We start from the raw sequence: 24,077 nt of genomic DNA, 5'->3' as shown, positions 1-24,077 counted from the left end.
GTGGATATACGGTTGATTTGACGATTTGATGTAGTGATGAGCTGCAACTCTTTAATTGTTCTTTTTTTTTTGTTGTACTTCAAGTCAAAATTTTTTTCAAAATAGGTCCTAACTCCCGTAAGATGTGATCAGGTAGTTATAGCCAACGTCAATAGAGTTAGAGAGTCAAGTGTATCCCAAAATTATGCATAGACGTTCTACAATTCCAAATTACCATCGAAGTAATTAAAGCACTAGCTCCATTTATAAGAATACTGCAAAATAACTTCACTTATGAGAGGATGGGGGATCCGTTTGCAGATTTGTTGACACAGTTTAAAGGAGGTGAATCAAAGCCTCAAAATCAAGGGAACAAACCGCTAGCTGCCCAATATTCGGAGAATAATACTAGAGAAACAAGCTCTAGTCTCTCACTGCAGCCAGAACCAGTTACCACAGCTAGCAATTACAAGATTGATGATGATTTCGAGCAATTATTTGGCATAAAGTCGAACACCAACACTAATAACAGTGATGTGAATAACAGACCAAACACAACGAATCAAAATGAATTTGATTCAGCTATTGATCTATTACAGATTACTCCTGAAAAACAAAGGCAAAGTGCTGAACGAGAGCCTGAACAATTGGTGGATGAAGTCAGAGATATGGAAGTGGCGAAATTAATGTCATTAGGTTATTCAATCGACGGAGCTAATACATCTTACGAGCAAGGTATGCTATATGATGATGTAATAGAGGAAAGAAAGAAAAAGAAATTACATAGGCGTGAATTGCAGCGCCTAATGGCTGAAACCAATTGGGAAAGAGAAACTCCGGAAACTAACAACGATGAAAGTGGAAAAAATAATGTAGATCTGTTCTCCATAGCTTCTGGTATTTTTAACAAGGGTAAAAAAATTGTAGATCATTTGAGTCTATTCCCCGATGAAGAAAATGATTTACTACCATACAGGAGTGAAAGACTCAAACAGAGACAGACTTTTGAGCCCGAACTTCCAAGACGCCCTCGGAAAGATCCCACTCCTAACCCAAGGACTCAAGGTACTCCACAAGTGGAATATGAATCAACACTGCAATATCAGCAGCCCACAATTCAAGCACAAGAAGGTGATCTTTTGGGAGATTTTCAAGACAAATTGTCTCTGAGATCTCAGGGAAATAAATCTACATCAGCTTCCCAATCTCCATCCAACGAAACGTTATTGGATTTTGATGCACCATCAGCGAATAGTACATCGGCTTCAGTATCAGTTAGTAGACAAGGATCGGTAGTACCTACGGTACCCATTACGGAGATTGAACTCTCCGGTTATAACGAATTCAAAGACCGTGCTGGAGAATTGTTCAAAACAGGTGATTACGTGGCAGCCCTTCAAGAATATGAGAAATCAGCAAACACTTTACCTCACGGCCATCCACTACGTATAATCTCTTACTCTAATTTAATGGCTTCGCAATTGAAGACAGGTCAATATAAGGAAAGTCTTCATGTAGCTTCGATGGCATTAAAGCTTTTCCCCGAGGATACCACACAATGGACTCAGCTAATTCAAAACAGTGAACCTTCAAAAACCTATCGTGATATGTGGCCTAAGATCGTTCAAAGGCGAGCGGAAGCATTTGAACATTCAGAAAACTTTCAAGAAGCATTCAATGCATATCAATCTCTAATAGAGAAGAATTTCTGCACTAATAAGATTATGGATGGTAAGAGAAGATGTCAAAAAGTACTCAATCCTGAGAAGCCCAAAGTTGTACAAAAGAAGCCTGCATCCTCCAAAAGCCCATCACCATCTCCCAATCATTCTGATAAAAAATACAAAAACTTGCAAAAGGTTAAAGAAGACAATCGTAAGCAAGCAGAAGAAGATACTCAAAGACATGCATTATATGATAGAGTCTATGACCAGATTAAACTATGGGAATCGGGTAAGGCAAATGATATTCGTCACTTGCTTTCCAATTTACAAACAGTCCTTACTTGGGTTGATTGGAAACCAGTATCTCCTGCAGACTTGGTGATGCCTAAAAAGGTTAAAATAACTTATCTAAGAGCTGTTGCCAAGACACATCCCGATAAAATTTCTGATTCGTTACCCTTAGACAAGAAGATGATAGCAGAGAGTGTTTTCAGTTCCTTGTCATCAGCTTGGGAAAAATTCAAATCAGAAAACGACATAAATTAATTAAAAAGATGAGGAGGCATAAATAACCAATTTCTCTTAAATAGCCTCTTTGCCAAAAGCATTTACATAAAGACCAAGAGCCTTAATGGGGAAAATAAATCGGTAGTTTGGATATTCAATCGCACACGAATGGTTGAACACACCTTCCACACCATCAAACTTCCATTCACCTGATCTTTCTTGGCGGGTTTCCAAAAATTTAACCGCCCTATCGATTACACTCTTGTTTGGATACTTAGAAAGTAACAGTGCAATGATTACCCATGAAGTTTGTACAACCATTGATTCTTGACTTTCAACGTAAGTATGCAATTCGCAAGACTTCATTGTTTCACCCCAACCGCCATCTGCCATCTGTCTATCCACTAGGAAATCACATCCCTTTTGTACAATCTTTGAATTGTGATAATCCTCTCCAACAGAATGAAGAGCCTCTAGAGCAAACATACCTGCATATGTAAAGCATACACCCCAACAACCATACCAAGATCCATCTTCATTTTGACACTTTTTAATATAATCAACGGCAATATTAATGCGATCACTAATTTCATCTCTACGGTAATCACAGTAATCATGGAACGAAGTCAATCCTAATACTGCTGAATCTGTACACTCAACATATGGATATTCAACCATAATATTCCCAAATACTTCAGCAGGATTCAATTTTTCCATCAAGAGTGGTGCTTTAATCATTTCATATGTAGCAAATGAACCATATTCGAAAGGTCCTACATTTTGAAGGCTCAAAAGTACATCGATTGCTTGACACAATCTTTCATCATCTATTAAACTGTGAACCTTGGCATAAAATGGAGATTTTTTAACCATAATAATTGCCTTTATCGATTCAGCGGTGCAATCAGAAACCGTATAGCCTTGAGTCTTGGTGGAAAACCCCCATGCTCCCTTTCTCAAATCTCTAAAACTTCCAGGTACACATTCATCTTGGAATTGAGCACGATTCAAAAATTCGTAAGCCCTTACAACTGTCTCGTAGTACTGTTCCTTTTCAGCAAGCCCAGCGGTGAAAAGACTTTGGATAGTAAAGGCACAATCCCATGTTTGCACACCATTCGTACCCATCATAGTCATACCTTGTGGTCCATGGAATAATGCATCGTTAAACCTGAATTGAAACCTCTTGAATTGAGGTGAATTGACACCCTCTTCGATTAATGTCACTAAAGCGCAGAATGCTTGATTTACCGGCGCAATACACAAGTAATCAGTATTGGCAATTTCTTTTTTGATCAAACCGTAAACTCTATTCTTTGCCATGGTATTAATCCAATTGAATCTCAAATGTTTTTCATAAAATACCAGAACACTATTCATCAAGTCTAAAACTTTGGAATGTGGGTAGTATAAATCAACACCACAAACTGTGTTTCTATTTGAACCAAAATCTATTGAATTGAAAGGCTTCACATAAAGTTCTTCCCTCAATTCTTGTAAAAGTGGTGTTAAGGGGCATTGGTATCTAATTAATGACAGATAACTCACTGGTAAGTAAATGGCTCTAGTATGAACCCACCAACGGCCTGGATGAATTGGTAAGAAATAAGGTAGTAACCAGGTTTCCGGAGGTGCTGGATTAACACCTTCCCATTTGTAAAGGTTTAAGACACTGAGCCAAATTTTCCCCCAATGAGGTGCCCCCAATGCACCACCTAATTTATGAAGAGTTCTTCTGGCTTTCACGCAAACTGGATGATCTCGTGGTAATCCCAACAAACGTAAATTAACATAATTGATAGCAGTCCCAAAAACTGTGGATTTATCAGTGGAATGCAACCCCCAACCGCCATCAACAGGATGTGATGTATTGACAATGTACCTAATCATTTCTAATCTCTTTGGTTTAGGAATTTCAATACCTGCCACGTAATGCACCACAACATAACCAATCGTCATGAACATAGGACCCTTGTATTGACATGGAAAAATACCTGAATCAGGATCTTGTAAAAGCTGATAAAAAGAGGCACCATTCTTACAAGCTTCTAAAGCATTAAACTTCTTAGCATTGCCGCTGTGAATTTTAGGTGAAGGCTTGGGAAAACTGGGGAGCTGTAACAACCATTGAACGTATTTGGACTGTGGATCATTTTTAGCATCCTCTTTACTGATGTACTCCCAGCTTTCACGACCCAGTTTATCAACACGTAGTCTCCAAAGATTCGGATCCGTTCTTTCCAATTGCAACTCTTCAGAATACAGTTTGGTCATTTATACATAAACTCGAGCTACTTGATTCAATTCTAAAATTTTTCAATGCTTCAAAAGATTTCCTTCTCCTGTTATTCGTAGTTTTACTTGAATTTCAACGAGGTTGCGTGTTCGTATAAACATCGAGAACCTTTAAACCGTTATTTAATCTTGTGTTATACAAACGAGCCATCATAAACTAAAGAAGGAAGCCGCTGAAAAGAATAATGAGGCTGACACCACTTGATTGGAAGAAGGCTGCTATTGTCTATCCGATTGAGTTGGTGGTAGGTTGTACTTTAGCCTTTCTAATGGGGCATGAAAGGTTAGAATCGCAGAGGAAGGAGCACTACTTTTTGAACCCTAACAACTTTATAAACCAAATATTTGCATATCGTGGCAATCAAATATGGACTATACTCTTCTGCGGTTTAGCTGGTTTGCAAGTGTACATGAAGACCCACGTACCTGATGTAATACCAAGAGACGCAAGAACCATCGTTCGCAAACCCATGACGAGTTTGCTCAAGGAGTACGCCGTGAAGATAATTCTCAAGAATCTATTACTAGCTATAATTTTCCTTTTCATCGATAATATCTTTATATTAACCGGAGGATCGTGTTCAGATCATAGTGGGACCCATTCAGCGGAAAAATGTAGTAAAAATGGTGGTTACTGGGAAGGTGGATTTGATATTAGTGGTCATTTTTGCTTCTTGGTTAGTATTAGCATGATTCTTTGGCTCGAACTCCAGCATCTAGAATCGTGGTTAATAGAAGAAGACATGGTGAAAAGGCTTAACGTTTGGGGCAAAACCATTATCGGTATCACCGTCTTTACACTGGCAACCTGGTGCTTTATACTGATGGTAACATCGATTTATTACCACACATTATTGGAAAAAATTCTAGGTTGCGCAATGGGATACATTTGCCCCATCATCATGTATTGGTTGATTCCTAATCATGATATTGTCCGTAAAGTACTTTACTAACTTGCCAATAATCGACCCAATTTTAATTTTAATTCCTTAACGGGACCTAACAAAAGCATCTTGAGTTCATCATCATCGAAAGTATCACAAGAGATCACTTGGTCATCTTGCAAAAAAAGTCGTACTCTTTTCATTCCCTGAATATCGAAACTTACAGCGGCAATTTGCAAGTCTATCTCCAAGTTTGATATCAGTCTAATATCTTGCAATTCTTCAATAATTTGCACTCTTTGACTAACACACAACAGTTGTATGTAAACTTGCTTAGCAAATAAATAGACTTGATCGTAAGTTGTAATAATACCATTATCGATTTTCTGGAAGATTGATTCTAAATCTATAAATGCAGGAATGGTGTGTTTGAACAAAGACCAGGAATTTAACTTAAGATTCTGCTTCAATAAAATGTAATGAGGTTTTTCAAATTGTCTTAGCCCTTCGTTAAACACTTCTAACCTTATTCCTAACATCTTCCTATTAATGTCATTACGCTGAAAATTGATATCTGATGGGTCCACCAGTGGAAAGAAAGTAATTCCAAACAACCTGTATGCATTTTCGATAGAGACTTGCGATTCGAGACCCTTAAAATTTTGTAATTTGCTTCGACGTTTACCAGGTGAAGTAGATGATGAAGTATCACCAAGTAAATCGGCAATGGACTTGTCAAACATTTTATTTTGAACGCTACCATCACTAAATTCTAATTTACGTCTTTTAACAAAGCTTGAATCTACTGTTGAAGGTTCATCAGAAGTATCATTGTCATTGGAATCCACTATTTGATTCTCTCTAGCTAGTACTTCATATAACTTCGGGAATTTGGTAAACACAGATTCAAACTCTTTAACCACTGGATGGTTACTTAACTCTGAGCACTCTTTTTCGAACTTTTGAGCCTTTAACTCATCTCTCTTCTGGCAAAGACTAGTAACTATGGATTGGTACAACGTTAGTCAAATCTGAATGAAATTAAGCAAAGCTTCTCTAAAAACATACTCTCTCTGGTTAACGATTCAATATCTTGTTCCAGTTCTTCGACACTCTGCATCAATCAATTGGAACCCGTTGAGCTTTAGTTCAAAGTATTATGTATGATCCATATAGTTTTTGTGCCTGCTAATATTAAAGCATCTGATCTTAAGCAAAGTCACTCGGACCCTGAGTCATATGCCATTTGACACAACCAGCTAATATGTGTCTATTACTTGCATCTAGGTCTCATCCAGACTACGAACTAGTATTAATATCAAACAGAGATGAGTTCTTTGGACGTGAAGCTCATATTGCATGTTGGCAAGACGATGGATATATCCTCTGCCCCTACGATGTACCCCAGAGCATAGAGCCCACAAGTTTGGTACATGGTGTGGTATTAACAAGGATGGTAGGGTTGGTACCGTATTAAATTTAAAGCTTGATCAAGGTGCTCAACGCGGACATCCACTACATCTAAGTTCAAGAGGTAAAGTACCTACAGCCTTTCTTTCACAGCATGATTTGGACTGGGAACAATGGAATTCGTATAATAAGTTTGCCAATCAGTTTAGTGAATTAGATAATACAGGTGATTTCAACTTCTTCTATGGTGATTGTAAAAATGGGCAATACAAAATCATTGATTCTCTCCGTCAGACCCATGACGTATTGACCAATAATGAATCGCAAGACGACAGTTCATACATGGTGGTCTCCAACGATGTATATCGATACCAAGGTGAAGAGACGTGGCCTAAAGTCCAGTTGGCTAAAAAGAATCTGCGTAAGCTTATTGAAGACAATGTAAATGAAGATCAAGATAGTTTCATATCGAAATGCTTCCAGGTGGCATCCACAAGTCCTGGGTTGGATTGGCAATCCGAAGAACTGTTAAAAAGTTCTGATGTCACAAAGCAATCTATATTTGTACCACCTTTGAAATTTCCACCCGATTTGAATCTAGGTACGACTACACATGCAGGATTTTATGGAACGAGATCTCAAATTGTTCTGCTAGTGAGTAAAGATCGTCAGAAGGTTACATTTGTAGAAAGAGTACTCCACAATTCAGATGAGCAAGTCTCTCAAAGATCTCCAGATCATCCTGCTGAGCAACTAAAATTCCAGTTCGATTTAAACTAGTCATATTATTTCTATAATACTAAAAGTATTCATCAACAATGTATTTGGAATGTTTAACAATGAAGGAATGAGCGAGGTCTTGAGAAACAGAAATTTCTAAATTACGATCTCTATAGTTTTCCCTATAGAATACCATAAGAGCTTCTCTCGTAGCGTTAGAAACCCATGGATCGTTAGCGCTGAAAACAAACTTCGTTTCAATTTCGTTCGAATTACAGTGGTCGATTAGTTTCTTTTGGAATGGCCAACAACCTCTAATTTGTTGCATTTCCAAGGCGGCTAACCCTAACGCTTGTCTGATGATTTCTGGATTTTGTACTAAAGATTTAGATGTAGCCACAGGTACACTTTCCTTATCTACCCCCATGAAAAGCGATATAACTTGGTCTGTGAACATGATGGATGATAGCTTGTTGAATAACATGTCACTTACCCATGCTGCAATATCTGGCAAATACTTGACCCAGTAAAATGCTCTTGTAAGCTGAGTTCCCTTCTGAGAACGATGAATATCGACAACGGTAGGCGTTATAAGGCCCAATTTAACGACTCTGCCTAATAGTTTCTCAGCTAAAACTACATGTTGAGCCATATATGCACCAACAGAATGGCCCATTACTATCAAGGGTCTATCCTTCGCCGAGAATTGATTGATGATTTCCACTTTATGTTGAATCTGATCGTCCAATGTGTAAATCGTGGCTTTACGTTTCTGCAAGTCAGGATCTTCTGTTGCCATACCAGCATGAGAGATAGCTAGGATCTCGAACGAATCATATTTCTCATGCAATAGATTCAAAAATTCTTCATAGTACTGAACAATACCGGGATTACCAGGAATCCATACGAATAACGGCGACGATGGCGAAGGAGATTTAGGTTTGATATGTAAGACAGATGTCGGTAATCTTGCTCCAGCTAAATATCTTATACTCATCTTTTTTTGTTCGAAGTCTCGGTGTTGTTCCAGTGATCCTCGAGGATTTTAATTCAGTTTGAGTTCTTTTATATACAGATGGATCGCAGCAAATAGTAATTGCTCCGATAACACCAATCACGAGGATCATAAGTCTATTTATTTTTATCACAATTCTAAATACTCGACGGTGTATTTAGGTAGAGTCTGCTCTTTAGCTCTTGAGCTTCCTGCTAATGAACCGGTAGCACCACGGTTCTTATTTCTAGTATCTAACAAGTTCCAAAGCCTGGCATTTCTCTCCGCTAAGTATACTTGCTCATCGATATAATCTGATAGACGTTGTAGGAGAGCTCCATCTAGGGCGAAAAGACCAATAGCATCTATTACTAGTGACAAAAGTTGGAACAATTCATAGGTGCTTTTATTTTGAATCAATTCCTCATCCTTTGGACTGATCAAGAAGTTTACAAAATTGTGAACATCCACCTTATTCAATTTCTTAACCTCATCTTTAATCATATCCGTTGTAAAATCTTGTAAAATTCTAAGTGAAATGTCAAGACAAAGCTCGCCATTATTAATAGAGAAAAGTTCAGATAAAAGATCATCGAGAGGTAAATTGGGACATGTAACTATAGCTTGTTTGAAAAGTCTTGGATGGTTTCTAAAGCGTTCCAACAGTCCTCTTGTGCAATCTGTTGGGAAGAGTGGATGTGTTAGTAGAAATGTAAGCGCTCTTGGGTATTCTTGATCAAAACTATCGAGAATCAAGCGAACCACTTTGCTTAAAAATTCTTGGTCACAAATAAATCTTTCTCTATCAGTATAGTGTTCCTCCTGGATGTTTAATCTTTTGGCGAAAGTGCTATCAAATTTACTAATGCTTTTATTATTCTTGGAAAGTTCTTTAAAGATATCTTCATATGCAAATGCTACCACTTCATCTGAATCAGCATTATCACCAGCATCACTTTCATCATCAGAGAAAAGCGGTTGCAAATTATGGGTCTTTGAATCATTAATGGATTGGAAACTTTTGCCTAAGGAATCCTTTAGCGTACCTGTCCCCACATCAACATTTATTACTTCCAATGCAGATGTTGGATTGTTGCCATTCTTTGTAGTAACACCGATGGCTAGAGTTCTTGTTGCGAACTCAGAACCTTTCAATGAGGAAGATACATTGAGAGGTGCTGACCTTAACAATTGGAAAGTTTTTGCATGGGTCAATGTTCTTTCAGAAAGCACCGATGAATGCACTAGGTCCAACAAATACACTTGATTGTTAACTGTCAACAAAATTCTGTTTGTGGATACAGGTGCCAGCGAAACCTTTTGCGAATTTGGATCTAGAATCATGGGTAGATGGGTAGTTTGCACCAGATGGCATTGAGGCAAAGCATACGTCTTGATGGTGGAGCCTTCCAATTGATAAAGTTTACCGGATTGGTAACACAACTTGGATTGATCCAAATTGAAGTTCTCCAAGATTGTGGTACTCAATTCCTTAATAGGAGTGTGTCTCTTACCATCATGGTAAAGTAATTCGAAAAGTTTAAAGCATACTTTATTATTTTCAAATCCACTTAAAACAAACATGAAATTTTGACCATTTTCACTAAAATAATTAACCACTTTCACGTTTTGATAAGAAATGTCTAATGAAGAAAGTTTTTGCAATTGGAAGTCATAATACTGTATTAATCCACTTTCGAGTACAACAACAATAGCTTTGTAGTCGGGAATAATTTTAATCCCCACAACTTTACTATCCATTTTTATTTTGAAATCTTCAGTCTTGTCACCACCATCAGTATCCAAAACAGTGTCTGCATCTACAGGTTTAACTGATGCATTTAAAAAGTGACTCTTACCAGATTTAACACAGTAGCACCAAATTTCCTTGTCATCAGCTAAAGTCGCTACATCGCAAGCGCTAACAACATTAGTAGATGGTATAGAGATATTCGACAATAGTTTAGGTGTAGGATTCAAAATGTATTGAGAGATAGCAGACTCAGATATACCAATTGTGATCTTGTTGGAGTTTGGAGAAATATCGCTAGAAACTCGCAGGTAATCGGATTGAACTTCATAATTCGACAATGCACCAATTCTTGGCAATACTGACAACCTAAATGGTTGGAAAATCGAGGGCATATTTGATAGCTTCAGTGTTTTTATTCACTATCAGAAGTGCTCATCTCATCTCATCTCATCTCAAATTTTTTTTTGTCAATTCTCCATAGTGAAAAACTACATGCCCGTTACGGATGATCTAATATTTGGCATGGATTCGATGAGATAATCAGTTCATAAGCAATAGTGGGTTCGATAGCAACTCTTTATGGCAATAAAAGGTTCTCAGGGCTCTCAAATGGATTTAGACCAATTTATCAAAGACTTCAATGCTTTAAAGAAAAAGAGCTGGGAGATTTCCGTAGAGAATAGGAAACTAGTAAATGCAGAGTCCAAAGAACTGGCAGCAGGTCGTAAACCTAGGGTATACCAACTGGAAGCCCCTGAGCCATCGTTACCAACACAAGATGATAAGCATGGAAACCAGTTGATGAATTATACTATCCAGCAATATGAGGAATGGAATTCAAGACAGCGTGACCAGACTAATAAAAGAGACTCTGGTAATTTGCAAGATATGGCCAAGTACACTTATGATAAGGAACTGAATAAACTGCATAAGGATACAATGCTTCAAAATAGGTATACAAATGGTGGTAGTATCCAAAAAATGAATAGAAATCCAAAGACAGGAAAGTTGACCATTAAAGATGATGATCAGCTGGTTAAAAAATTGGCAAAGGATATGGATAAGACCGCTACTGAAAGGTACGAGGCTAGGAGGAGAGAGATGGAAAGATCCAATGTGCAAAATGCTTCAAGCGGCGGTGGATACATCAATGAAAAGAATAAACAGTTTAATGAGAAATTGGACAGACAAATGCCCCAGAGTCCCTAAACAAAAAAAAAAAAAAAAAGATGCTGCTGCTGCTCAATTTTCTAAATCATTCAAACCCTTCAGACTAGCTTCCATCTCTTGCACACATTGTCTATAGTAGACTAATTGCAAGTTTTGGAAAAGTTTCATTAACCTTAAGATTTCGGAACCTTCTACAATAGATGTCATTGTTTCAACTGCTTCACTAGTATTGGAAACAAATTCATCCTCCAATTGTTCGAGTAATTTGTTATCCTCAGGTTTTTCTACCATCGGTTCTTTATTAGAATTTTCTGTCTTGGTAGTATGCTGAGCTTCAGCTGGTTCTGCAGGCGTTGGCTTTTCCTCCTCTTTAGCGGGTTCATTGGTAGGCTCTTGTTGATTTTTGTTAGAAGGTCCCTCATCTGCGTTTGCTGTATTTTCATTCTCTTCTTTCTCTTCTTTCTCTTTCAACCTCATTTCATAACGCATGGTATCGAATTTTAGCCTAGAGTTTTCCACTTTATTACGCAAAACGTGTATCTTTTTAAAGTCTCGATTCAACAATTGTTCTAATTTATCGTTAAATTCACGAGCAATTGATTTATCCATTTCATCCTTACCTTCATCGATGTTTCTGTAGCAAATCGATAATGTATTAAACATTTCAACCAAATTAACATCATCTTCGTCTTCATCGATTTGTTTCTTTTCAGATTTTTGTGAATTTTGATAAGCTTCACCACACTCATGAGATGCCTTGGCTATCGCTTGTGCAAATGAACGTGGCATTAATGGATCCTTAGAGGATCCATCGGTTTGGATCTTCGATTCTCCATCTTCATCCTGTTTTGTTGATCCAAACCATCCTTCTTTACTACCAGACCACCAATCTGAGAAACTTTCAGGTAAATTTGGTGGATAATCATATCCTTCTACTTCAAAAGTTTGAGTCACTAACAACATTCTTTTACATGCCTTCTCAAGGGCATCAGATTTTCTCTCTAAAAGAACGTACTGGGGTGGTAATTTACTAATCTCATCAACCGCACCCAATGTCTCTTTTAAATATCTAGTACGTGTCTTGATGGATAGTCTAGTCTGCGGATCATTTAGATTCACGTTGGCAACTGCATTGCTTAACTTATCTTGAGTCCTATGAGCAGCATTGGCAATAGAATCACCAAGATTTTTGAATGAAAAACTTGAAAAATACTCTGACATGGTTTCTTAAGAAATTTAACAGTCAAGCTGGGACCTCTTACTGTTCAATTGACCCTTTGATACTATGTTTTTGGTTGAAGTTAAACGTAGGACTTAGCGTTAAGAGTTGCTGAAACCGTGTGTTTGCGAAAAGGCAAGGGAGCCCTTGATGCCCTAACAGAAGAGAAAACAATACCAATAGTAAGTAGTAAGATTATTATAAGACGACAAAATCATATTATATACTTTAGATAATACAGTAGATATAATTCAGCAACAGATATTAAAAAGAAAGAAAAAAAGAGGAATATAATGGACTATTATTAGTATACTGATCTGATTTCCTCTTCAGTTTCGTAGTCGAAAAGTGAGCTCTCCCTAGAAGCAGAGGGATTCTGCTTTGTGTTTCTATTGTCATTAGCTGTAGATCCAGAAGCAACGTTAGAACCATAAGGTACTACCCCACTTGGTTTACCCTGATTATCGGTCAATTCGCGAGTTTCCTTGGACTTGGTGACACCAGAATCAGTAAATGGGTTGTGAACTTTACCAGAGGTGCTATCAGTTGCCTGGGGTCCCGTAGACTTGGTAGTGGCACCAACACCAGATTTCGTTGCATTTGGTTTAGCGTCGGTAGACTTGGCGTCGGTAGACTTGGCCCCGGTAGACTTGGCGTCGGTAGACTTGGCCCCGGTAGACTTGGCTCCAGTGGACTTGGCCCCAGTGGACTTGATACCATCTGTACCAGAGGCACCAGAAGCACCAGAAGACTTAACACTATGTGTAGCGACACCACCATGGGTCTCATTTTCAGCAGCTCTGGCCTTTGTAGCTTCAGCTTCAGCAGTTTGTTTGCTCTGGTGTTCCTTAAGCTCTTGTAACCGCTTTTCGTAATCTTGCTTCATTTTCCTTAACTCCTCCTCATGCTGTTTCTTCAATCCAGCAGCAACTGCCTCATGTTCCTCACGCTGTTTACCCAAAAGATCTTTTTCTTTACGTTCACGCTCTTCTGCTTCTAATTTCAATTGCTCCTCGTGAGCTTGTCTTTCACTTTCCAATTTCTTGGTAATACTACCCAATTTCAACTTTTCATTAGCACTCTCCTGTTTAATCACAGACAATTCACCGAGAAGGTTTGAGATCTTATCATCGATTTCATGGACTTTAGGTAAATATTCCTTATTGGCATGTTTTTCAACTGCTTTTGTATTTTTAGCATGTGTTTCCTTATGAGCAGCCATTTCTTTTTCTAAAACGGCCTTCTTGTGGGACAATTCATCTATTTGAGCCTGAGTTTTGGTATGCTTTTGTTGAAGAGTGTGCAAACTATACATCTTTGCATCCAAATGAGCGGAATAATCAGCCAGACGATTAGTCCATCCAATGAATTCACGGTGAATATTATCCTTTTCGGCATTAAGAGCAGCAATTTCTTTTTGTACTTCTTCTTGTCTGTGTTTAATTTCATCAGTTTCCTTGTCCTTCTGATCTTGAATAGCTTTAGTCTCGTGGAAAATTGCATTCTTCTTCTCAATATATTGTTGAGTTGACTCTAAGAATTTCTTCGACAATCTGCCGTGTCTAATTTCTATTAATTCATTAGCATCATCCTTAATCTCTTGCATGGATTCTTCCAATTTTTCGACCTCTTTCTTCAGTTCTTCTAATCTATTATCATAATCCACCTGTTTCTCTTCGTATCTTTTCTTTTCAGAGCTAATAAATTCAGTTAACCATTCAGAATGCTTATGATTTTCGTATTTCACCTTATCGTAAACTGCCTTTGATAAAAATCCTTCCCTATCTGTTTTCACTAATATTTCAGGATTTTCTGGAGTTGCCAATGGATTTGGTGCACGATTCTGAGATTTCTTCTTACGGCCAAAGATACTGAATATAGATCTCTTCTTTTCCACTTCAGGGAAAGTAACTACACGAGGTACGGCGGCATAGTCAACGGGTGGTGAAGTAACAGAAACATCACTGTGTACATCATCGACCATGGGTCCTGGTGTACTATCATTCTCTGTAACGCCAGCACCTTCGTAAGATTCAGGTTCACCAGCTGCAACTTTTGTTGCTTCAACAACGCCTTCATCAGATTCAGATTGTTTCTTAGCTTCCTTTGCTCCTTTCTTAACATCTGCGGCTGCACCGTGAGCACCTTTCTCCGGAGCAATTTCTAAAGTTTCATCACCGATAACTGTATCTGGAATCTTTTCAACTGGGCCTTCCTTGAATCTTGTTGCCTTGTCAGCTGAATCCTTTGCCGCATCTAGCGGTTCAGATCTATCCAAAAGATTTTCGGTTTTTTCGGCTTTTTCGGCTTTTTCATCACCAACGACATCCTTGGCGCTGGATTCAACTTTAGATTCTGCCTTTTTAGAGGTTGAACTGGTCTCCGGAACCTCTTTTAGCTCATTACCTGCTTGTTCCTCGGCTTTGGATTTTAGTCCGGCCTCTGGGGTGGCAGGTTCTGGTGAAGGTCCTTTAGAATTGAAACTTTCAGCATCGGGTGTCGCTTCCTCCTTCTTCGACTCTTTTTCACCCTTTCTGACTAATTTAACCGGTTTGGAAGACATTTTACCATGCGCAGCACCCGCTGGAACTTCTTCCGTCTCGATCAAATAGTCATAACTTGCACCGTCGGGCAAAGTTTCAAAAGTATATTGAGACCCAACTTCATTATCAGGAATAGTCTCTAATTCATCATTGGACTTTGACACTGCCTTGATTGCAGGCTTTCCAGGTGACTTTGCAGAAGGTTTCGATTTCGTAGATTTGACTCCCTTCTTTGCTCCACTCTTCTTCTTACCGCCTTCAGTATAATCGTGAACAATCTGTGAATTCTTGATATAAGCTAATTTCTGTTCTCTAATTTCAACCTCCGTCAGCAACTGATCCTGTCTAGCTTCGTTCTCTCTCAAGTAGATTGGAAATTGGATATCTTTGGCCCTTCTAGATCCACGACCCATAGTCCTATACCCTAATTCCTTTGGATGTACTTTAGAAAAGACAGAATTTGGACTGACGGTAGGGAATCTTTGCAATCTACGTTTCTCAGCGTCCTTTTCATTGCTTTCCAATCTAAAAGGAGATGCAAATTCACCAAGATGTGATTTTCTAGCAGATGCCCTACTCGATGATTTAATAGATGGACTTTTTTCCGCACGATCCGCAACATCTAAAAGATTTGCACCATCACTGTTAACAACTTGTGTTAAAAAAGTACCTTTTCTTGCTTGCTCCCTCCTGTGAGCTTCTTCGTAAAGCCCCGTAAATGGGTCAGGACGCTTACTACGAAACATTATAATTCTATTCGATGTGTAACGATAATCAATCTTTTATCAGACCCTTCTTTTTTTACTTACTTTAATGACAACCACTTACTTTCCCTTCTGTTATTATATTTGATCACTTTTAAAACTAGTTAAGAAAAAATCCTTTTCCCTTTAAAGGTGGTTGTGATGATGGTGCTAAAAGCAGTAGGTAGTCATCGCTGCTTCTTTGCAAAAAATAATGTTCTAAACCAGCTTGCTTGCTCATCGCAAACTGGAAAAGGGGGAATTACTCCAGTACTTCCAAGTTACCTAAAAGAAATATTGGTAAACTATTTCTAAACAGGGACATAAGCAGGAATTCAAGATAGAAAGAGGAAAACAAAGAATTGTCCTTCCTTGCCTTGCCCTTCAGTCCAGGAAGACTCCAGATCTCACATTAAGGATTTGTTTGACAGTAAAAGATGAAGAAGATGATCCCCTCCTTGAAATTTCAACTAATTAAAGATTATAGAAAAACTATTAGATTAAAAAAAGTAAAAGTGAAAAAAGTTGATATAATAATAATAATAATAAAAAAAAAAAAAAAAAAGGATATGATAAGCCTATTAGTGAAGAACGAAATCTACTACTTTTTGCACTAAAATTTGAATTGTTTGCATCTTCTCGATTGCATCTTCTCCCGCAGGGTATTGTTACAGATCGCAGCTGCCCTATCAGCCGCATCTCATCTCATCGCCTTCTCAATCATTATACTTGAGAGATTGTAGGAACACCAACGTTTGCTTGCTGAGTTCTTCTTCTTCTTGAGCTGAAACCAGAGCTTGAACCAAAGGCACCGTTACTCAATAGACTCAAGAAGCTCATAACCATCTTGAACAAAAAGATGAAGAATGCAAAGTAGAAGAATGCAACAACTGCTTGTGCTTCTCTACATCTAGAAGTAGAACCTTGAGTGATTTTGTTAGAGTCCAAGTAGTGTCTGTTTGTACAGCTGTGAGTCCTGATACCAACAGCTAGAGCAGTAGCAGCGGTAAAAGTGAAAACGAAGTTCAAAAAGTCTAAGATGAACAAAATAACTGGGAAAGCAAATGGAACAAAGATGTTGGCCAAAATACCGTAGAAAGAGTCTGCAACGATACCGAAGGCAGCAGCAAACATACAGAAGTTCACTCTTGAGTTGTGGCCATGTTTCTCACTCTGGATAAGTTTACCAACTAGACCCAATAGAATGACGAAAAAGCAGAAATTCACTGCACGTAGGATGTTGTCAGTTAGAGCTAACATTTCTTCTCACTGGTATTAATGTTTGTATAATTGTACTCTTTAAAGATATAGAATAGAAACTAGCTGTAAAAGTGTAAGAGAAAGAAACATCTCTACTCCCAACGACTAAGCAAAAAAAACATCCCTTTATAACGATCTTCTGATGGTTTTAGAGAGCAAAGCGGTTAGCAAGAAATCCCAAGAGTCTATCGCTGAAAAAGGTAATGGAGAGCTTAGGGGGAACTTAAAAGAAAGACCCCGAGTTACTTATTCCGGACCGGGCGTTGTTTACCCCCTTGAAATACCACATATGGAAATCTGTCACCGTTTAAAGCTATGGATTCCTCTAATTCGGAAACATGTAAATAGACTGGCGTTTGCTGTTTGCGAGATCTCGGGCCGTTTTTCTTTTCCTTCGTATTATTGTTATTCTTTTTGTTCTTTTCACCGTCGTTGCACCTTCCGTATTCTCGTTTCATGCCCCATTGGGGCTATATAAGAGCCGCGGGCCGGGTGACATGGTAAGTAGGACTGCTTAACTAAGAGAGTTCCTTGGCGGCTTTGTCACGTGGTATTGGGGAGGGAGACGGAGAGGGAATAAGCGGAGGGGACGAGGGGGGGACGAGGGGTACTAAATGGGAGACATTGTAGAAAAGGGTAAAGAAAGTAAGGATAGATAAAGAATTAAATACATACATAATAGAAATAAATAGGGGAGATATTTAATAGTGGTAACGGATTATGCAATCACGGAAAATGGCCGTATTCTGGACCAAAATAACCTCTCGGAGTTAGTGAAACGTTTTTCTTCGGCGGACCTGCAGCATCAAGACCGTTGTTAATAACGTCATTGCCCCACCAACTGATAGGTTTTTCTTTGTACTGGACAGAAAAGAATATAATAATTGAAGATATGACTAAGCCTGTTTGGAAACCTGCCACTAAGACATAGTTATATTTTTGCCATATTCTTAGGTGATACTTGCGCATGTAAAATTGTGAGAAAAAATTGGCAATGGCACCCGGAGTCATATATGTTAGATTGTACGGTGGTGCCATGTTTAGCATACCGCCAACGACTAATAATGGATTAAACCAGAGGGGATAGAAACGGGGGATCAGTAGTTTCCACAGACCCAATCCGATCCCGATGATAGCTCCGATTAGCCAACACCATTTCAAAATAGGGTAAACACCTTCAAAAATACGTTTGGGACCAATAGCACCCCAGAGGACAGATGCATTGTAGTAAGTGATAGCATCTGGACAAGTGAATTTCGATTCTTGGTTTGGTTGACAGTAATCTTTAATGTTACTGATTGACCAGTTTAGAACACCTAGGGAAACCAGAGTTTGTATTAAAACCATAAACATTTGGCCTCTAAACAACGCCATTGGAGGAATTTTAGAGTAATGACCTAGTTTTAGATTACCAACATAAGAATCGGCTTGACCATCAATGTTGTAACCAAATGCCTTGATAAGCATTAATGCTTGTGGGTTACCAGGTAACGCATAACCCATAATGATTTCGATCAAAACGTTCAAACCTAATTGCAATGCAGTGGTAGCTTCTAAGATGGTAATTGGGATCAAGAATACTGCGTTTAATCCAACTGCCATGAAAAGTGACCAAATCGGGGTGTTTGTATGGTACCCTTCAAGTGCAGCAATTCCAATAACGATTGATAGGATTAAGACAATGTAGTACCACCAATCGGGGACTTCATTGTAACGGCGCATCATTCTTGAATGAGGATCATGAAATTCTTCTAATGCATGTGAACTTTCTCTCCAAGAATATAACCAAGTATGTTTCTTGGTTAAAGACCAAATTGCACTTGCCCAATCTTTAAAAGCCCTCAATAGAACTTTCCATTGGGTAAGGAATGAATAGGCAAATAGTAGTGGATAAGAGGCAATGAAGACACCATAACAGAATAAGTTACCAGCACTATAATATGGGGGTGAATAATTTTGATATTTGTTAACATCGACTTCAGCTTTACTGTTAATAATACTTGTGACATCGTATTCTGTTCCTGTATTAGTGAATAGTGCATTGGAAAACATGGGTAAATATTGACAGTCGAATTGGTTAGAATAATAGATCGCTAAGACGCAAATAGCCGCTATCAAACCACCTGCCATTTGATTAGCATATGAAAAAAGAGGCGTGACCAGAGCACTGTAATAGTTAATCACATTCCAATCAAATGATGCAATTGGATTTATACCAACACCACCCATAGATCCCGTTACCATTGCCAAATTGAAATTATCAGGTTTAATCCAAGTCATCCAGTTGAATGTGCTTAATATCTGGAATAGATATGTTGGTAACCATTCGTAAAAAAAAGTAAATGCGACACAGATGTAGAAAAAAGTTTGACTGGTTAAACCACGACCACCCTTTTCAGTTTTTTTACTGAACAATGCTTTGTTCAATGCCATAGTTTGTAATTGACTCGGCCAGATGGCATGTGATGGGTAAATAACGAAACGACGTAATGAGCCCGCAAATCCAAAACCTAAAAACTGAACCGCTATTGAAGTGAAAAATTGATAACCAAAACTTACTTTTTCCTTGTAAAACATTTTCAGGGTTAAAATAACACTGTCCATGTAAAAAGAGCTAACCGCAATCGAAAATAAAACTGTAGAAAACATTTGTTCCTTTTGTGACCAAGGTTGTGGAATATTGAGGTGAATTCTCTTACCTTTCCAAATTGGAAAAGACCAATATGGCATAATTTTGGCCCAAAGACTACCCATGGGGAAAAGTAACAATTGAACCATAGACGAAGAAATTGTAATAACCATTAATCTATGGGCAAAAAATTCGTTGAAACCAGATCCAATAATGGCCCAAACTAATGCTAGAAAATAAGACCTAAAGGTTTCCACTGGACTCTCATAATCATCTTGGGGACTAACACAAGCTCTGACTGCTTTATAAGGTGAGTGGAAATGAAGTAATCCTGCAACAGCTTTTAACTCTAGAGCATCTTCTTCAAAAGGATGTAAAGTAACGGGATTGAGCTCTGAGAGTTTAACAAAATCGTTGTATTCATCACTAGACAAATTAGGATCATCTGCATGGTATTCGGCGCCTAATTTTAAAACTTCAGCTGCTTCTTCTAATGACATGTTAACAATTTGACTAGCCACATATTTCAAATCAGCAGGAATGTCAGTTATGTTATCAGGATTATCAAACCCTGCCTTTTTCAAAAGGACAGTCCATTGTTCATCACTCACTTTACCTGATGGTGAGATTATAGTTTCAACTACACCAATTTCTGGTTTATCAGAGTAATAATTTGTAGTATTTCCAAAGTCGCCATCCACTTTTTCTGATTCAATGGAACTGTTAGTTTCGCGGACCTCATGCTTCACTTCAGGCTTATTTTCACCATTCATCTCAACTCCCTCAAACACATCTTGATATTCTTCTTCTTTTTCTTCCCCCTCTTGCACACTCGGACCTTTGGTGTGCCAAAATTTGTTAAGCATAGGTTATAGGTTATACGTATGGGAGACGCTTATGAATAAATCAGAATAAAGAGAAAAAGGTGAGCAGCTTGAAAGATTCTTGAGGTGCTGACTAGATACATGTCATGTTGATTCCGAGAGTATTTCGAAGACCTTTAATACTCCTTTTATGAGCATATTTGGATCGAACTATGTCGTCAAATCATTAAACCCGAATCTTTTTCGATCCTTGGCACATAGTATATCATCCCTGCCGATGGTATCCATGGTTGCACATTTCAACGGATCATATTTTTACCACAAAGGAGTCGGCGGGAGTCGGCGCTAAAGTTATTCCGCGTTATTTCTCCTCGAGTCAAAGGATCTCTCGCGTCATACGCTCACGGAACACGCTATCGTAAATAACCTAGGCATTTTTTCTCTTTTTTGACATATTGCTGTCAGATCTATAAGATATTATTAGCAACATAATTGGTTGCTAACGTAAAGATAATAGTTGTTATTCCGCCAAGAAATTAAAGATGCCTCGAAGTCTAAGATCAGAGTTGGTTGCAATTGCAGTCTCTTGATGACATGTTGCAAAAATCTTCCTTATAGCTCTAGTTGTGGTGTTATGATCGCTGCATCATGACGAAACAACTTGATAAACCTCTGATTTGTGGGGAACGGATGCATTGATTAATTGATCGATAGAACTGAATTGAGGCGGGAGAGTGTTGCAAAGCTCGAGGATACAGCGTCGTGCAGCAGCGCGTTGTCGTGACGATCGTTCCTTAGAAAAAGAAGAACAGGAACTACTGAAGGCTGGGGAAGAAACATCTCCTTGCGTGTGTTGTCGGATCACAAGCAGTTTATCCGCTGTACATTACTACATTACCGAAGTGGAAGTTTCCATTGATCTGTCCTACATGTAGCTCATAGTAAAGCGCAGATGCGTCAAGAGGTGCTGCCTGGTTGCAATGTTTCTTTTAGGTGTCATTGGTTGCTTTCAATTGTACACTACGAATCTGCATTTTGAGACTGCTACATCAACAATACCTTTGTCATCGCAGTTGTGACAAACTCCGTCAATCTCTTTGCTATATTCCTGAAGTTGCTATTTGATCCGTAATTTCGAAATCTTGAGGCAGTAAAATACTGGGGGACAATAGTTGTTAGTATCGATAACTTTTGATAATGGGGGGGTGCGTATCATTTTCGTCTGTCAGAGAGTACAAATTGTAAAATGGAGCAATGGACTTGTAAATATCTCTAAAATGTTTTTTGTTTCAACAGCAATGTATCTGGGGGGGATATTGTTGCCTTGGTAAAAGCGATAGAATGATTAACAGATGGGGGAGAGGCAGCGATTGTCAAATGTATTCATTTGGGGAACTATCAAATCCCTATGTTACGATGACAGTTTATACACTATTAACGCGCAGATGTGAGGCGTTTATGCAACGTTATTCATTGGTTAAAGTTAAGCTGTTTTGCGAGTTCGATCTGATTTTTGGCTTCTAAAAAAGCTCCTTCTCGAGGAGCATGTGAAGACAAACAATGGTATAGGCATTGTATATATTATAACGGTATTCAATTTTATTAGTTCGAGCAAAGTGAGAGTCTTCGAATTATTCTTGTCGCACAACGGTGCAGTTTAATAAATAGGTAGTGGTGTGCCATGCGGCTAATCCCACTAGCACGCAAAATCCTTATAATGTTGAAATTGATTCGTTTGATTTTGGTTCAGTACCCTAAAAAATTGTAAAGTGACGATGATGATGATAATGGTAGTGTATTTTTTATCGCATAATGAGTTAGTTTAATTGCTAATTATATTTCTAAATATTCTTAATTTTAATTATATTATAATTTTTTTAAAAAAGGAATAAGAATTCTGTCGCTGCGTCAGATTGCCTTGATTGGGAAAGCAAGTGTCAGTGTGTCATTTACAGTGTATTTTTTTTTTTTTTTGTTAAATCTATTGCTAATTCAAAAACCCATCTTACGTACGACCCAAGTTTAACAAAAGAGATTGAGAGGTACCTTCTTGACCACCACCAGATTGTTGACTTGGCAAGTAAGTAACGTTTGAAGAGTTGGCTAAAGTTTGAGCGATATCCTTGGAGGCTTCCAATCTTCTAATTAGTAGAAGACCGTCACCAGCTTTTGCTAATGCCTTTGAAATGGATTCAGCTGCTTCTGCTTCACCTTCAGCTCTAATAACCGATACCTTACGAATTTGCTCGGCTTTTTCAACCAGGAATTTTGCCCTCTCGGCATCTTGCTGAGCAATTTGTTTTAGTTCAACGGCCTTGGTAAATTCAGGACCAAAAGTCATATGGGTAATAGAAACATCCTCTAAACGAATACTAAATTCAGATGCACGGTTTGATAACTCATCTCTGATTGTATTAGAGACCAATTCACGTTGAGTAATTAATTCAGCGGCATCATAACGGGCTACAATAGCTTTAAGAACTTCATTACCAATCGAAGGTAAAACCCTTTCATCGTAATCTAACCCTAAATTCTGATAGATATGTGGTAGTTGTAAAACTTGTGGTCTGTGTAAAACACGCAACGTTAATGAAACCATTTGCATATCTTTGGTCCCAGTATTAGTGGCAATACTCTTGGGTTTAGTACGAACATCATAAATAACAGCCTTTTGTAACCATGGGACTAAGAAATGGGTACCCTCACCCACTACTTCCTGTTGAACACCTGAAAGACGATCAAAGATCACAGCACGGGAACCACCTCTAACATCGTACATAGAGTACTGTATACCACTTGCAACTATACCCAAGGGGATGGCAACTTTAGCCACAGTTTCTGCCAATCTAGAACTCATTATGCCTATTAGTTCTTAGTCCTTCGTCTTCTTCTGTTTTGCACTCTTTTTCCGTTCAGAATTAAAATGCATCTTCAAAGTTACGTTAGTTCAGACTTTTCCCATCCCTATCGGATGAGCTAAACAGGAAGAAAGGATACTCAATATACAAAAGAAAAAAAAATGTCAAGAGCAGCTAAAGAGTACAAGACCATTACCAAAGTTTTGAAAGAAGGCGATGAGGTTTACAGTCAATTGATTGTTGGCATGGAGCCTAAGGAAGATTTAACGAGGTGGGAAGCTCTTATAAGAGGACCAAGTGGGACGCCTTATGAAGGTTGTAATTTCCGACTACATCTGTCACTGCCTCAAGAATATCCTATGTCTCCACCATATGTAAAATTTGAGCCATATGCAATGCCTCATGCCAATGTAGACTTCCGTACTGGGGAGATTTGTCTAGATATTTTAACCAAACAGCATTGGTCACCTGCGTGGGATCTTCTACATGTCGTGCAAGCAATTGGTCAATTACTAGATGAACCAGTATCCTCATCACCTCTTAATGTCGACATTGCGAATATTTTAAAGGCTAATGATATGAATGCTTACTATGGATTAGTCCATTATTATATAAAATCTTAAAA

At 38.3% G+C, this 24,077-nt stretch overlaps 15 protein-coding genes across 15 annotated transcripts; 6 read left to right on the top strand and 9 right to left on the bottom strand.

Annotated features, from left to right (window-relative positions):
* Positions 1-281: 281 nt before the first annotated feature.
* SWA2 (auxilin-like protein SWA2) lies at positions 282-2,189 on the top strand (the record flags this gene model as incomplete). The annotated part of the gene is made up of 1 exon (XM_002496832.1): positions 282-2,189. The coding sequence occupies one exon, from the start codon at positions 282-284 to the stop codon at positions 2,187-2,189; it is 1,908 nt and encodes a 635-aa protein (XP_002496877.1).
* Positions 2,190-2,225: 36 nt separating this feature from the next.
* ERG7 (lanosterol synthase ERG7) lies at positions 2,226-4,424 on the bottom strand (the record flags this gene model as incomplete). The annotated part of the gene is made up of 1 exon (XM_002496831.1): positions 2,226-4,424. One exon carries the CDS (start codon positions 4,422-4,424, stop codon positions 2,226-2,228), a length of 2,199 nt encoding a protein of 732 aa, XP_002496876.1.
* Positions 4,425-4,630: 206 nt separating this feature from the next.
* On the top strand, positions 4,631-5,398 carry YFT2 (Yft2p; the record flags this gene model as incomplete). Its single annotated transcript, XM_002496830.1, has 1 exon — positions 4,631-5,398. One exon carries the CDS (start codon positions 4,631-4,633, stop codon positions 5,396-5,398), a length of 768 nt encoding a protein of 255 aa, XP_002496875.1.
* Positions 5,395-6,449, bottom strand: MCM21 (Mcm21p; the record flags this gene model as incomplete). Its single annotated transcript, XM_002496829.1, has 2 exons — positions 5,395-6,332; positions 6,398-6,449. 2 exons carry the CDS (start codon positions 6,447-6,449, stop codon positions 5,395-5,397), a joined length of 990 nt encoding a protein of 329 aa, XP_002496874.1.
* Positions 6,450-6,688: 239 nt separating this feature from the next.
* On the top strand, positions 6,689-7,519 carry ZYRO0D10098g (uncharacterized protein; the record flags this gene model as incomplete). The annotated part of the gene is made up of 1 exon (XM_002496828.1): positions 6,689-7,519. The coding sequence occupies one exon, from the start codon at positions 6,689-6,691 to the stop codon at positions 7,517-7,519; it is 831 nt and encodes a 276-aa protein (XP_002496873.1).
* Positions 7,520-7,538: 19 nt separating this feature from the next.
* Positions 7,539-8,456, bottom strand: ZYRO0D10076g (bifunctional triacylglycerol lipase/ester hydrolase; the record flags this gene model as incomplete). Its single annotated transcript, XM_002496827.1, has 1 exon — positions 7,539-8,456. One exon carries the CDS (start codon positions 8,454-8,456, stop codon positions 7,539-7,541), a length of 918 nt encoding a protein of 305 aa, XP_002496872.1.
* A 147-nt stretch (positions 8,457-8,603) lies between these two features.
* UTP8 (Utp8p) lies at positions 8,604-10,598 on the bottom strand (the record flags this gene model as incomplete). The annotated part of the gene is made up of 1 exon (XM_002496826.1): positions 8,604-10,598. One exon carries the CDS (start codon positions 10,596-10,598, stop codon positions 8,604-8,606), a length of 1,995 nt encoding a protein of 664 aa, XP_002496871.1.
* A 187-nt stretch (positions 10,599-10,785) lies between these two features.
* Positions 10,786-11,415, top strand: SYF2 (Syf2p; the record flags this gene model as incomplete). Its single annotated transcript, XM_002496825.1, has 1 exon — positions 10,786-11,415. The coding sequence occupies one exon, from the start codon at positions 10,786-10,788 to the stop codon at positions 11,413-11,415; it is 630 nt and encodes a 209-aa protein (XP_002496870.1).
* Positions 11,416-11,448: 33 nt separating this feature from the next.
* ZYRO0D10010g (uncharacterized protein) lies at positions 11,449-12,597 on the bottom strand (the record flags this gene model as incomplete). The annotated part of the gene is made up of 1 exon (XM_002496824.1): positions 11,449-12,597. The coding sequence occupies one exon, from the start codon at positions 12,595-12,597 to the stop codon at positions 11,449-11,451; it is 1,149 nt and encodes a 382-aa protein (XP_002496869.1).
* Positions 12,598-12,899: 302 nt separating this feature from the next.
* ZYRO0D09988g (uncharacterized protein) lies at positions 12,900-15,884 on the bottom strand (the record flags this gene model as incomplete). The annotated part of the gene is made up of 1 exon (XM_002496823.1): positions 12,900-15,884. The coding sequence occupies one exon, from the start codon at positions 15,882-15,884 to the stop codon at positions 12,900-12,902; it is 2,985 nt and encodes a 994-aa protein (XP_002496868.1).
* Positions 15,885-16,604: 720 nt separating this feature from the next.
* ZYRO0D09966g (MARVEL domain-containing protein) lies at positions 16,605-17,141 on the bottom strand (the record flags this gene model as incomplete). The annotated part of the gene is made up of 1 exon (XM_002496822.1): positions 16,605-17,141. One exon carries the CDS (start codon positions 17,139-17,141, stop codon positions 16,605-16,607), a length of 537 nt encoding a protein of 178 aa, XP_002496867.1.
* A 142-nt stretch (positions 17,142-17,283) lies between these two features.
* Positions 17,284-17,619, top strand: ZYRO0D09944g (uncharacterized protein; the record flags this gene model as incomplete). The annotated part of the gene is made up of 1 exon (XM_002496821.1): positions 17,284-17,619. One exon carries the CDS (start codon positions 17,284-17,286, stop codon positions 17,617-17,619), a length of 336 nt encoding a protein of 111 aa, XP_002496866.1.
* Positions 17,620-17,867: 248 nt separating this feature from the next.
* ZYRO0D09922g (uncharacterized protein) lies at positions 17,868-20,636 on the bottom strand (the record flags this gene model as incomplete). Its single annotated transcript, XM_002496820.1, has 1 exon — positions 17,868-20,636. One exon carries the CDS (start codon positions 20,634-20,636, stop codon positions 17,868-17,870), a length of 2,769 nt encoding a protein of 922 aa, XP_002496865.1.
* Positions 20,637-22,599: 1,963 nt separating this feature from the next.
* On the bottom strand, positions 22,600-23,451 carry PHB1 (prohibitin subunit PHB1; the record flags this gene model as incomplete). The annotated part of the gene is made up of 1 exon (XM_002496819.1): positions 22,600-23,451. One exon carries the CDS (start codon positions 23,449-23,451, stop codon positions 22,600-22,602), a length of 852 nt encoding a protein of 283 aa, XP_002496864.1.
* Positions 23,452-23,613: 162 nt separating this feature from the next.
* Positions 23,614-24,075, top strand: PEX4 (E2 ubiquitin-protein ligase peroxin 4; the record flags this gene model as incomplete). The annotated part of the gene is made up of 1 exon (XM_002496818.1): positions 23,614-24,075. One exon carries the CDS (start codon positions 23,614-23,616, stop codon positions 24,073-24,075), a length of 462 nt encoding a protein of 153 aa, XP_002496863.1.
* Positions 24,076-24,077: the final 2 nt, after the last annotated feature.

This window comes from Zygosaccharomyces rouxii (genome assembly GCF_000026365.1).
Source record: "Zygosaccharomyces rouxii strain CBS732 chromosome D complete sequence".
Lineage (NCBI taxonomy): Eukaryota > Fungi > Ascomycota > Saccharomycetes > Saccharomycetales > Saccharomycetaceae > Zygosaccharomyces > Zygosaccharomyces rouxii.
This window is presented reverse-complemented; position numbering and strand designations above follow the sequence as displayed.